General features: G+C 39.3%; 1 protein-coding gene across 1 annotated transcript in view; it reads left to right on the top strand.

The window, feature by feature from the left end:
* Positions 1-13624, top strand: part of ppp3r1a (protein phosphatase 3, regulatory subunit B, alpha a) — a 41401-nt gene that overhangs the window by 6475 nt on the left and 21302 nt on the right. The window contains exon 2 of the mRNA XM_082153796.1: positions 8197-8236. Coding sequence (XP_082009922.1) covers positions 8197-8236 — 40 coding nt within the window. The remainder of the gene's footprint in view (positions 1-8196; positions 8237-13624) is intronic.

Below are 13624 nucleotides of genomic sequence, written 5' to 3'. Positions count from 1 at the left end.
ATGTCACGCACTAATAGAATATGCAGGAGGTAATACCACTAACTTGATAAACCATGTTAAGCCTGGTTCACACGGCAGGATAATTAGGCCGATTTTAGCCCCGATTCACCCCTTCCGACAATCTTAAGGATGCTCCGATTATCGTAAAATAATCTGATCAGATATTCCTGCCGTGTGTGGTGTGTTAAGACTCGGAAGGACGTCGGGACCGCTCCGATCTCAAATCGGGGATATCCAACATGTTGGATTTTTTTGGCCCGATTTCTCCTCGTGTGTGGTGTCCCCCGGGGACAAACGAGCACGTGGACTGTGGCGTGTAGCCAATCAGAAAGCGAGGTGACGAGGCGGCGAGGAAGCACCGGGAAATAAAATCAAAACAGCCGGCGGCAGCTCGCGTTGTCTCCACTTCTTTGACCATCACCTTTTCTTTTGATAACGTTTTTTTTTTTTTTCTCGGTTAAAAACAAACTACAACTATTGCCACTGCATCCTCTTCGTCCGCCATGATTGTTTACTCTGAAGTCACGTTTGATCTCGAGGGATTTCGCGAGATTTCCCGTCTGACCTGGGAATGCTCGAGAGTCAAATCGGTTCGTGTGTGATGTGTTGATTTTGCCGTGTGGCTGCGCACCACACACTGTACGACCAAAACTGTTAGACCCGTGATTTTTTAATCGTCGTGTGTGGGGTCTCTCAGGTTTGGAAAATCGGCCGACAATTTTAAAATCGTCCCGTGTGAACCAGGCTTAAGCCGTTTTCACCCCGAGCTGTTAGCGCCTGCAGAGTCTGACTGCCGGATGAGCTCCAACGTCACCCGAATCCGCATCCAAAAATAAATCATCCACCCGCCCAATAACTTTCTCTGATTTAAGTATCCGACCGCACCCGATGGTCACATTACAATTATTCTGTGTTATTACGCGTTAGGGGTGGGCGATATGGTAAAAATATCATATCACGGTTTTTTTCAGGAAAATCACGATTAACGATTTTATCACGATTCTTTTTTATGTAGCTTTTACTATTTTGTGACAGCATTACAGCCAAACTAATGTCCATATTTTAAAAACAAAGCCTTAGGTAACAAAATATAAAATAAAAAAGAATGGCAGACGGGGCGAAGATATAAAATATTTGTCATTATTTTCTTTGTTATTAAATATTAAGATCAAAGATACACATTACAATACACACACAACTTAATATACAAATTAAATAAACAGTGCTTTGTTTTCAGCTACAGTAGATGTATTTAACGGTAGCATTGAAGAAAGTAATTAAATGAACAAATATGAAAATAAAACAAAACATAGACTTCACTGTATAAATTATAAATTGATACTTATTAAAGCTACTATTAAAGTTGTCAGTCAAGAGCAGTGAGTGATTTTCTTTTTGCATTTTGTTGTTTTATTAACAATAAAGGGATAGTTCTCCTAAAAATTCAAATTGTCATAATTTACTCTCTCAAGTTGTTTTAAACTCGAATAAGTTTTTCTTCTGTTGAAAATAAAAGTTATTTGGAAGAATGTGACTTCCATAGTATATTTTTCTCCTATGGAAGTCAATGGGGACCAGGTACTGTTTGTATAGCCACATTCTTCAAAATATTAATATTAGAAAATATTAGAAGGAAATTAATACAGGCTTGGAACAACATTATAGTGCGTAAATAATGACTTTTATTTTTGGGTGAACTATCCCTTTAAGGACAAACGGCAGCTTGTTTACTATTACTACTGTCTCTTTAAGAGCTGCACTCGACGCGTCTTTTATACACGCATTTGACAAGCAGATTTTCTCTCAATTTTCTCAAGTTTGCTTTCACTTTAGACTTCACCGACTTTGTTTATGTAAACCTTGTGTGTATTTGACAGTATTAGCACAACAAGACTCGAAAGATAACTTAGTCCAGTATCAAGGCGCTGGTAGACAGGCTTTTAGTGCATGTGAGCTTCACATGTACGCGCTGAGAAACGCACACGTTAGAACAGCGCATCAGCACGCGAATTAAATGTTTAACCGACAAGGCATTAAAGCACATGCAAATTATGAACTTTTGTGAACTGTAGTGTCCCGTTCCGCTGCGTTAACATTTTATGTGAATATACGTCGCGTTGTTCAGTATGTTGGGACAGAGGCGCCAGAACAGCAACTGAGAATGCGCGATACTACGATATTTCTTCAAAAGCAGATCGTGGAGACATTTTAATCGTCCACGATAAAAAATCGTCATATCGCACACCCCTATTACGCGTGATTATAAATGGATGATCGTCACCTTCAACAGCGGACTCGGCGACGGTTGATGCGCGCATCCTTAACCCTTTCACACGTAAGTTTAAAATATTCTGACTGACCCCCCAGCGTGAGTTTTTCAAGGCGACCGTTTTTTAGAATGTGTCACTTTATGGTTTCCGTGGTGACGCGTCATTGATTGTCACGTGACACACCGCAGCAACAACAGAGCTGAATGAATGATGATCTGCTTTTATGTCATTTTTCCTTTTTTATTCAAAATATTCACAAATTTGTTAGATATGGCATGAAATATCTGATATTCCGGTTGTCAAATATATGCAAGTGGAAGTGTTTTGTTGTTTAAACACATTTATAACGATCGCGTTAGTTCAGCTGTATTCGCGATGGGCGCCGCCATCTTAGTTTGTGCCGCAGACGCGCAGTTCAGAGAATCGGATCTGTTGGATTTACAACACGTTAATTCATCCACTTCTCCCGAAATACATACAAGTAAGTGGCAGATCAACTGGGAGAAGAATAGAGTAAACTTTAAAGTTACTTACACAATGTGTATCTGATATGAATAAAACGAATTATAATGGAAAGGATTATTATTGCCTCTTCCTTTGACATCAGTGTGTATTTTACGAACTGTAATGTATTGTTTTTTAAGTACTTATATGTCTGGAACCTAAAATAAACATTATGTGGTTGAAAACACTGAAAAGTTGTGATATATGACAGCTCTGAGCGCGCCTGTCTCTGGCTCAGCGCCAGCCAACGCGCGAAAGCACATTTGAATTTAGCAGTTGATCACGTCATGCACTGACCGTTCTAATCACACCGGTGTGATCGTACGCTCCAGGGACCAGCTTAGACTGATCACACCGGTGTGATCGTACGTGCGAAAGGGTTTTAATGGTAACATAATACACTGATTAATGAGCGCTGCTTTTAAATGAACATTTCTTTCAAACAAATTGCATCGTGATATTGAATTGAACTGAATCGATGACATGATAATCGTAATCGAACCGAACCGTGAGACCAGTGTTGGTTCACACCCCTAGTGTGTGAATTGTTTTAATGCAGCATCTCTACTAGCAATGAAGCTGTGAGTTTAATCACTTCAAAAACAGCAACCTTTCCTCCTCGTTCCTGAGCAATATAATGTAGCGTTTTATTAACACAAGTCGCAGTGCAGTACAAGTTTCTAAAGCAACACATTCATTTAGAAGAGTGATTAAAGTGACTGTAACCGCCTGTGCATTCAACGCTTTAACGCGCACATTCCAGCCAAACGCATATATTATGGCCTTTTCTGTGATTGGCCAGTTTGTTGTGAATGAGATTGTTTCAGTTATTAATTATTTGATAACTTCAGTTATTAAAGGTGTTATACTGCAAAGTGACAACTTACAAAGGATTGAATTAATCACAAGAATTTTCGACAATTATTTAATGATCGATGCACACAAAGAAATGTATGACAAAAAGCCCTCAAATTAAAAACAATCAATCGAATTATCGCAATTGTTTTCTTAGTCAATTAATCGTCAGTCAAATGTCATAATCATGACAGCTCTAGTTATGTGTTCAGTTAAACACACAATGAATGTATATAACGATAATATTACAGGATATTACAGTGTATATACTAGAAAATTAAGATATATTTAAAGATATATAATTTTTTTTTTATTTTTATTTTTTTTTATAGATTTTCCCCTTAAATGTACATCATTGTACGAGTTCAGATGGTTAACTATTTCTTCCCATTTAAATCAGCATAAATGAAAGGCTGTACAACAAAGTCCTCCTGGTCCAGATATTGCTCGCAGATTGTCGGCACCGGCAAAAACGGACGGTTATAATTATGATCCGCTATAAGTAGCGTCTACAGCCACGAAACATGTCATTCTGTCTATTTATTTCCACCTTGTTATTGAGTTTTGTTTGTATTTGGTGTTGTTTTGCTGTGCCGGATGTTCATTGTGCAGTGCGTGTGTGTGTGTGTGTGTGTGTGTGTGTGTGTGTGTGTGTGTGTGTGTGTGTGTGTGTGTGTGTGTGTGCGGTCTAATTGACTCTGAATGCTGAATGCATTATTTATGATCTGCACTGAGTGTTTGCCTCTCAGGCTTCCCAGACAATGTTCAGCCCACTAAAGAGTTCATTTACATCTCACAAGAGCCCACTAATGATTCAGGAATTCATTTAAAACTCCCTGTTTTCTCTTTTTTCGAGCTGCAAGGCATCATTTGTTCTCATCAGCATGGATAGTAGGTCTGCTGTGAATTGTCATCGCTCTAATTCATGTTTGGACTCGGAGGATCTGGTATTAATAACCAAGTCCAACTCTTCAGAAACACTTCAGATGCCGTTTGGCATTTGCATACTGTATGTATATTGCATCTGATTTTCACATTCGGTTTCATGTTTTTGTGCTGCGGCTTCATCTAATCTGTGCATCTCAGAGGACGTTACAAGACAAAAACCACCAAGTGTAATGCAGAATCAGTGTAAATGCTGTGTGATCAATAAATAAGGCAAATGTCTTCTGATTGCAGAAGGATTATGAGTTTTAATTAAGCCTAAAATGGCTGAAATAGTGCTAAGGGACAAAAACATGATCAAATCTCACCCCCCGAAATCAAGACCAGAAATAGTATTTTAAACAGAAGAAAATTTATTACATTTACTTTTGACAACCAAAAATTACCCCCAATTCTAATTATTCTCATAATGTTTTTTACGTTTGGGTTAAAATGCAAAAAAAACAACAACAACAACAACATATACCATTTAACATCTTGATTACATGTTATGATCTCAAAAATGACTAAATTAAATATGCATGGATGAATTATTCCTTAGTCCAGTGACATGCATTAATTTGGCTTGTATTTTATGTGCGTTTTATATATTCAACCAAAAAGACTTGTTTGGAGTGACAGCAATTCCACATAACGGAGATTAGCATGATAATGATGTGTTTTAGGACATTTCACTCAGTCTTAATAAGAGGAGGGTTCAATCTACTGTGTAGAAACAGATCCAGGCCGCTTCATACGAGTTCGCCATGGACCTTTCACAACACCAGCATTTCAGTATTAAAATCATTATTCAAACCTAAACTATTAGTAGGATGAGAAACACTGACTCTGGATCAGCAGCTGCAAGCAAACTCATGAGTGTCATAAATGTGTCCATAAATGTCTGAAATGATCATACATTTTTAAAACAGTTTGTACATAGATTAAATGTAAGTAACTTACATTTTTAAATAAATGAATACTTTTATTCAGCATTAAAGTCACAGTGAAACAGAAGTAGCTCAGATCTGTTCTTCTGTGTGTTGTACATCTGAGTGTAATGGTGTTGGGCGGGACTTGATTCTGTGCATCGGTTGCTGATTGGATGATGAGATGTGGGCGTGGCACTGTATGCAGATGAGTGTGAGCCTGCAGGGGCGGAGTTTAAGTGCAGTAAATGACTGGAGAGTAAACTGATGTTTCCACCAGAATATCCAGTTACAAAGAATGCTGTTCTTTTGTACTTTGCTATTCATCAAAGAATCCTGAAATAAAATCACGGTTTCTGCAGAGATATGAAGCAACACAACTGTTTTTAACATTGATATTAATCAAGAAATGTGTATATATAGCCTTAAAGAGGAGACCTATCAGCCTATGTTTTTCTTATGTTCATCTGTGTTTAGTGTGTACTGTTGCTGTTTGAGAGTGAAAAAGCTCCAGTTCTTCTCTATATCAGTGTCAGTGTTTCTGAACTCCTGAAACGCCTCCATTGTATCTTGAGTTTCTTCCGGGAACGAACGTCACAATATTCCTCATTATAATAATTAATATGCAGAATAAAGGGGCGGGGCCTGGTTGAGTTAGTTAGTAGTGTGTTATGGTAAGGGGCGGGACATTTCCCAAACACATTGGAAGATCTTGACCAATCACAACACACTGCTCCAGCCGACCAATCAGAGCACAGTGTGATTTTCAGAAGGAGGGGCTTCATAGAGACAGGAAGTAAACAGAGCGTTACTGACAGACTGGGAAGAGAGGAGCTGCAACAATGGAGAAAATGAGGAGAATAATCAACATTCAAGCAGGAAAACCTGTTCTAGTAGAGCCTGAAACTACCGCAAGACTTTCATGCTTATGGTCTTTATAAATGGGCCTGATGATGTCTATACTTTTCTCCCTTTAAAATCTTTACTTATATTTCATTTGTATGATACAAACCAAGGGTTAGTATCAAGATACAAATTTTATCTTATTTTGTTTCTGATATCCAGCTCAACGTTAGCTTTTCCTAACAGGAAAGTCCTAGTCCCAGCGGAGGCAGATAACAGCGTCTCTGTCATGAGTGGGCAGCTATAGATGTGTGTGTGTGTGTGTGTGTGTGTATATATACAGAATAGTCTATACAGCGATCAGCAGCAGATCTGATGGTTCGCTCCACAAACCCCACGCTGATGCTGCGTAACATCGAGCCGAGAGACTTCGACACGTTCTGTCACAGAGTGCTAATGGTGAAACTGTTGCTGTTTGTGAAAACAAGAATTCAGGCCTGAAAGGGTTAAAAAAAATTATTATAATAATTTAAAGAGTCTCTGCTCACCAATGCTGCATGATTTAATGATTAAGAAACAACATTTATGATTATTATCAGTGTTGAAAACAGTTGCGCTGCTGAAGATTTTTCTGGAAACTTTGACACTTAAACATCTGTGGTAAGATTTTAAAAAAAGAGAGAGATTAATATTGTATTCATCAAATATGCATTAAATTGATCAAAAGTGACAGTAATAAAAGATTTCAACACTGTACATGTAGTGTATCTGAGACTGGAAGAGTTTGGTTCGTGTTGTTCGTGTCGAGAAGACGCTGTTTTCTGAGATTGATACGGTAAAACCCACGCCATCGTTACTGTTCGTATCACTGTATATCAAGAGCTGAGATTCAGATAGGATAATGAGCGTTTGCTTTCTGACCAATCAGAGCAGAGCAACTCAGAGAGGCGGGGCTTAGAGAGACTGAATCTTCGAACGAAGCGTTTCAGACACTGAGAGAAAAGAGCTGATGCTGCAGTGGAGATTATGAGTTAAATAAAGTGTTGTTTGACCCTTTGACATTTATTACAGAGTAAGAATAAGTCTAAAGCCAGAATGCGCTGATAACGGACAGGCCAAGCTCTCATCTGTCCTTCACTGCTGTGACAGATACAGAAACCATTGAACTGAATGAGACTTTATAAATAATAAAACAAAGCAGATGGAGATACAGACAGGGGAGTGTTTAGTATTTCATCTCCTAGCTTTTGGTTTGTATCAAATGAAAGAGAAGAATTCAGTGTCACAGTAACACTAATGAACAGGTTCTTCAGAAGTATTGTTTTAAAAGCTATAGAAAGGTCATTATATAGGATAAATGTATTCTGAAAAGTTTAATCCAGCATTATTAAAGGAAACAGGTTGGTCTTGTTTAATTTGGTCTCGTTGTGATGCGCTGCTCACTTCCAGTGTAACTACATGCTAATTAGCAACAAATTAATAAAATTGTTTAAAAAAATGATTCATTTACATTGCCAGAAAAAAGAAAGAAAGTCACAAAATGTATCTTTTTGATACATGAGTATAAAAATATATGACCTATGCCTATAGTTCAGAGTTTTGTTTGTTTGTTTGTTTTTACTTTGTACTTTCAATTTCAAAGCTTCTCAAATAATTCCCCTGGTTTAATTGACTCTTTGTGAAATTAAGTACGTTACCCAAATTTCATAGTGTTTTTGATCAATAGAATATGACACTGACACGTTCCTATTGATCTTCAACTCGCACTGTGTGTTTAGGTGTGTGTGTGTGTGTGTGTGTGTGTGTGTAAAGGTGATGTGTAATAATTTCAACAAAATAAGTTGATAATCTTCTGTTTTCTTCTTTTGTAGGGAAATGAGGCAAGTTATCCCTTGGAAATGTGCTCGCATTGTAAGTACCATTAAGTTTATACCTAATTTACATACAAAATTAACTGGATAATGACACTAACTTTGCAAGACAGTCATTGAACTGAACTGAACTGATCTGAATAATGACACTTTTGCCTTTCTAGAGCTTTGAATTTGAATTTAATTTGTCTCAGATTTGCTGAAGTTTGCATCGTCTGTTATTGTACAGCTCATTACTGTGAAGCTGCTTTGAAACATTTGACATTTTATAAAGCCCTATATTAAGTTGAAATATTTCAAAAAAAAATGTTTTCATCAATTTCGATATATTAAGTTCTCTTGCTGGTTCTCTAAAAATGTGATGAATTGGTGGCGGTGAAAAGGATGTCAAGTCAAGCTCGTCTCCAGAGACGCTGCTTAGGCTTATTTTTAGCTCTGAAACTTTGTTTTAATTAGTTCTGCTTCCCTCTGAATGTTGAGCACGTGTGAAGAGGAGGACAGTCTACAGTCACGCTCTAGTTAAACTGGGCTGAGATGAACCATTTGTGTGCCATATTGAAGATACCTCATGCCAATAATGAGCTGTTGGGCTCGACTTACACCGTGTCCTAACGACACGCGACGCGCGATAAAAGCCTCTTCTCCATGTTAATCAGGGTCTCCGCGGATCCTTAAAAAGTCTTAAAAGGTCTTAAATTAGATTTTTCAAATTTAAGGCCATAAAAAGTCTTAAAAATCTTTTTTTTTTTTATGTCTTATTTTTACTTATGAAAGGTCTTAAATTTTAGATGACACTTTGACTTATACTTATCTAAATGCTTTCGAAATTAAAACTATCTAATTAGCATAGGCCTACGTATTATTTTTTTTAATCTATCTTGGTGGATTTACTTGTTCACGTGACAATTGGCGTCACTTACGGCAGTATATTAGCCTGCGTCTGTCTCCTGCACGCCAGAGGAGAGAAGAACACGAGTAAATGTCAGTTCAGTTGTAAGTTCAGTCTTTATGTGCTTAGGAGTGTGCGATGTTGTCTATGAATATGAACTATGATGATATTGTAATCATTGTTTTAACTATGTACGAGGCACTGCGAGTGCGAGCTGACATCGCGTTTGTCTCTCATGCTTGCTTTCACTGTGTGATGTGTCAGTGCAGTTATAGATGTGCCCAAATGAGTTTTTGTCTTATATTTATATCATATAATGTTGTTATATTAGAATATCAAACGAGCAAGAGTGACGTTTTCCTGTGCATAATTGCAAATGTGCTATTTATTTTATACAACAGTTAAATTAAAAATAAAGTTAACATTGTGAGTTACTTTTTGGACACAATATTGTCAATTTTCACTTTATATCGCCGACGAGAATTTCATAATGAAGCCGTGGTCCAACAGACAGCGATGATTTTTAATTTTTATTTTTTTTACTGAAATCCACGTTTTGAACGAATCATTTTAACGATTCAATGAACAATCACTTGTTTTTTGGAATGAATCAGCAGTTTGAACAAATCGGTTGAATAAATGACTCCAACAACTCGGTTATTAAGATAGTGACTTGCCGCCACCTACTGGTGGTTTTAGTTTCATATTTAAAGTATCCTTTAATTAAAATGTTAAAATTATAAATCATTTCATATTTAAATATTGAATAGCTTTGTTTTGATGCCACTTCTGTGTCACCTCTGCACTGCAAGGATGGATTTTAATTGAATGATTTATTTTGACATTGGTACTGTGTTATTCTAATATAATTTTGAATATATTATTGAATATATATTTATATATTGAATATATATTTAATATATTTGAATGTTAGAATTTGCCATAAAAGGTGATGCATACCTCTAAATACGTTTAGAAACAATGTCCATATATAGGGGAAAATGCCCCTGGAAATCAATTTAAGGTGGCAAATATTGCCCCTTAATACAATTTTTACTTTCGGTCTCTACTGTGAACTGACCACTGCATAGAATATAAAAAATATGAATATCTTCGTGGGTCAGCTGTCAACAACAGGCCTAAACCAGCCAGGGTACCAGTACAAAAACACAATCAGTAAAATATCATCTAATTATTATCAATAAAACTTTGAAAATATATAGACATATTTTTGTCAATATTGCACACCCCTCATGTACGGTATTAATTTTGATTTCTTCGGGTCTTAAAAAGGTTTTAAAAAACCTTAAATTTGACTTAAAAAATTGTGCAGATACCCTGGTTAATGAGAGTGTGTGTCCTAACCAGCCGCGACGGCGACGCGCGATAAAAGCCTCTTCTTCATGTTAATGAGAGTGTGTGTCCTAACCAGCCGCGACGGCGACACGCGACGCGCGATAAAAGCCTCTTCTTCATGTTAATGAGAGTGTGTGTCCTAACCAGCCGCGACGGCGACACGCGACGCGCGATAAAAGCCTCTTCTTCATGTTAATGAGAGTGTGTGTCCTAACCAGCCGCGACGGCGACACGCGACGCACGATAAAAGCCTCTTCTTCATGTTAATGAGAGTGTGTGTCCTAACCAGCCGCGACGGCGACACGCGACGCGCGATAAAAGCCTCTTCTTCATGTTAATGAGAGTGTGTGTCCTAACCAGCCGTGACGGTGACACGCGACGCGCGATAAAAGCCTCTTCTTCATGTTAATGAGAGTGTGTGTCCTAACCAGCCGCGACGGCGACACGCGACGCGCGATAAAAGCCTCTTCTTCATGTTAATGAGAGTGTGTGTCCTAACCAGCCGCGACGGCGACACGCGACGCGCGATAAAAGCCTCTTCTTCATGTTAATGAGAGTGTGTGTCCTAACCAGCCGCGACGGCGACACGCGACGCGCGATAAAAGCCTCTTCTTCATGTTAATGAGAGTGTGTGTCCTATCCAGCCGCGACGGCGACACGCAACGCGCGATAAAAGCCTCTTCTTCATGTTAATGAGAGTGTGTGTCCTAACCAGCCGCGACGGAGACACGCGACGCACGATAAAAGCCTCTTCTTCATGTTAATGAGAGTGTGTGTCCTAACCAGCCGCGACGGCGACACGCAACACGCAACGCGCGATAAAAGCCTCTTCTTCATGTTAATGAGAGTGTGTGTCCTATCCAGCCGCGACGGCGACACGCGACGCATGATAAAAGCCTCTTCTTCATGTTAATGAGAGTGTGTGTCCTAACCAGCCGCGACGGCGACACGCGACGCGCGATAAAAGCCTCTTCTTCATGTTAATGAGAGTGTGTGTCCTATCCAGCCGCGACGGCGACACGCAACGCGCGATAAAAGCCTCTTCTTCATGTTAATGAGAGTGTGTGTCCTAACCAGCCGCGACGGCGACACGCAACGCGCGATAAAAGCCTCTTCTTCATGTTAATGAGAGTGTGTGTCCTAACCAGCCGTGACGGTGACACGCAACGCGCGATAAAAGCCTCTTCTTCATGTTAATGAGAGTGTGTGTCCTAACCAGCCGCGACGGCGACACGCGATAAAAGCCTCTTCTTCATGTTAATGAGAGTGTGTGTCCTAACCAGCCGTGACGGTGACACGCGACGCACGATAAAAGCCTCTTCTTCATGTTAATGAGAGTGTGTGTCCTAACCAGCCGCGACGGCGACACGCGACGCACGATAAAAGCCTCTTCTTCATGTTAATGAGAGTGTGTGTCCTAACCAGCCGCGACGGCGACACGCGACGCGCGATAAAAGCCTCTTCTCCATGTTAATGAGAGTGTGTGTCCTAACCAGCCGCGACGGCGACACGCGACGCGCGATAAAAGCCTCTTCTCCATGTTAATGAGAGTGTGTGTCCTAACCAGCCGCGACGGCGACACGCGACGCGCGATAAAAGCCTCTTCTTCATGTTAATGAGAGTGTGTGTCCTAACCAGCTGCGACGGAGACACGCGACGCGCGATAAAAGCCTCTTCTTCATGTTAATGAGAGTGTGTGTCCTAACCAGCCGCGACGGAGACACGCGACGCGCGATAAAAGCCTCTTCTCCATGTTAATGAGAGTGTGTGTCCTAACCAGCCGCGACGGAGACACGCGACGCGCGATAAAAGCCTCTTCTTCATGTTAATGAGAGTGTGTGTCCTAACCAGCCGCGACGGAGACACGCGACGCGCGATAAAAGCCTCTTCTCCATGTTAATGAGAGTGTGTGTCCTAACCAGCCGCGACGGAGACACGCGACGCGCGATAAAAGCCTCTTCTTCATGTTAATGAGAGTGTGTGTCCTAACCAGCCGCGACGGCGACACGCCACGATTCTATTTCAGAAACAGTTTCTATTTTTCTGTGACGTCGCGCTGGAGCAACAAACAAAGTGTGGCGATGATAATCTCAGGTGCTGTTTATGTGCTTTATTTAATGATAAAAGCGTGTAATGTGACTTTGAATATCATTTAGTGCTCCAGCTTTGTGGCTGTAAAAGCAACAATGGATAATTCACCTCAGATCTTGAAATTAAACAAATGGAAACAAGAACGTTCAAAATGTGAACAAACAAGTGTATTCTTTGACAAAGATTGTTTTAGTAACTCAGTAGCCTATGCATTATAATAATGTTTAAATGGTGTAATATTTGTGAATTTGATTTTGTAGCTACTTATCCATTTTCTTGTGAGTGCCATCAGGATTACTCTCTGGTGCCGTACACTCGCCACGAGACTCCGCCCACACGCTGCACTGATTGGCTGACTCCGCCCACACGCTGCTCTGATTGGCTGTGGGTTTTGATTGATTTTGACGCATCGCGTCTGGTTAGGACACGGTGTTAGTGTAGTACATGCTCTCTGTCTTAAACTACGAGCAAAACTGAAGAACAAACTGGTGTGATATAGTTTATAGCCTATGTCTACAATATGTGCGTTGTATATAAAATTACATTTCTTTCTTTTGTTTTTGTTTAGTTGATTTTAACAGAAATTCTCTGAAAGGGTCTGGATGTTTTGCTTTTGAGCATTTTAACAATATAAAAATACTATAATGAATGACTTGTTAATAATAATAATACATTTTAGGCAGTACAACAAACATTACCAAGATATATAAATAATAAGAAAATGGGCCATAAGGGGTTGATTTTCATGAAAATAATGTCACAATGCAAAACATTTTAATGATCCAGGAATAGGCTTCATTTTCTTCATCATTCATGCAAAATATTTAATGTAATTCGTATTTCTTCCTTTTGATTTCGAGTGAAGTTTTTGATGGACTCGCTCTTAAAGAAATCAAGTACTAGAACAAAGTCTGCTAAACTACATTTGGTGTTCACAAAAATCTTCAAGAAATCTTACACAGGATAGTTTAGAACGGGTGTTAATTGTTTAGCCTGCTAATGCATATATGACCCACTTACAAGACCATGTGTGGAATAATGTGTGTCATGCTGGCATGTGGCCTTCAGCCTCGCAAACGCTCAGAATAAACC

The sequence above is a fragment of the Leuciscus leuciscus genome (genome assembly GCF_965113295.1).
Source record: "Leuciscus leuciscus genome assembly, chromosome: 22".
Lineage (NCBI taxonomy): Eukaryota > Metazoa > Chordata > Actinopteri > Cypriniformes > Leuciscidae > Leuciscus > Leuciscus leuciscus.
Note: the sequence above shows the minus strand (reverse complement) of the source record. Positions and strands in the feature narration are given on the sequence as shown.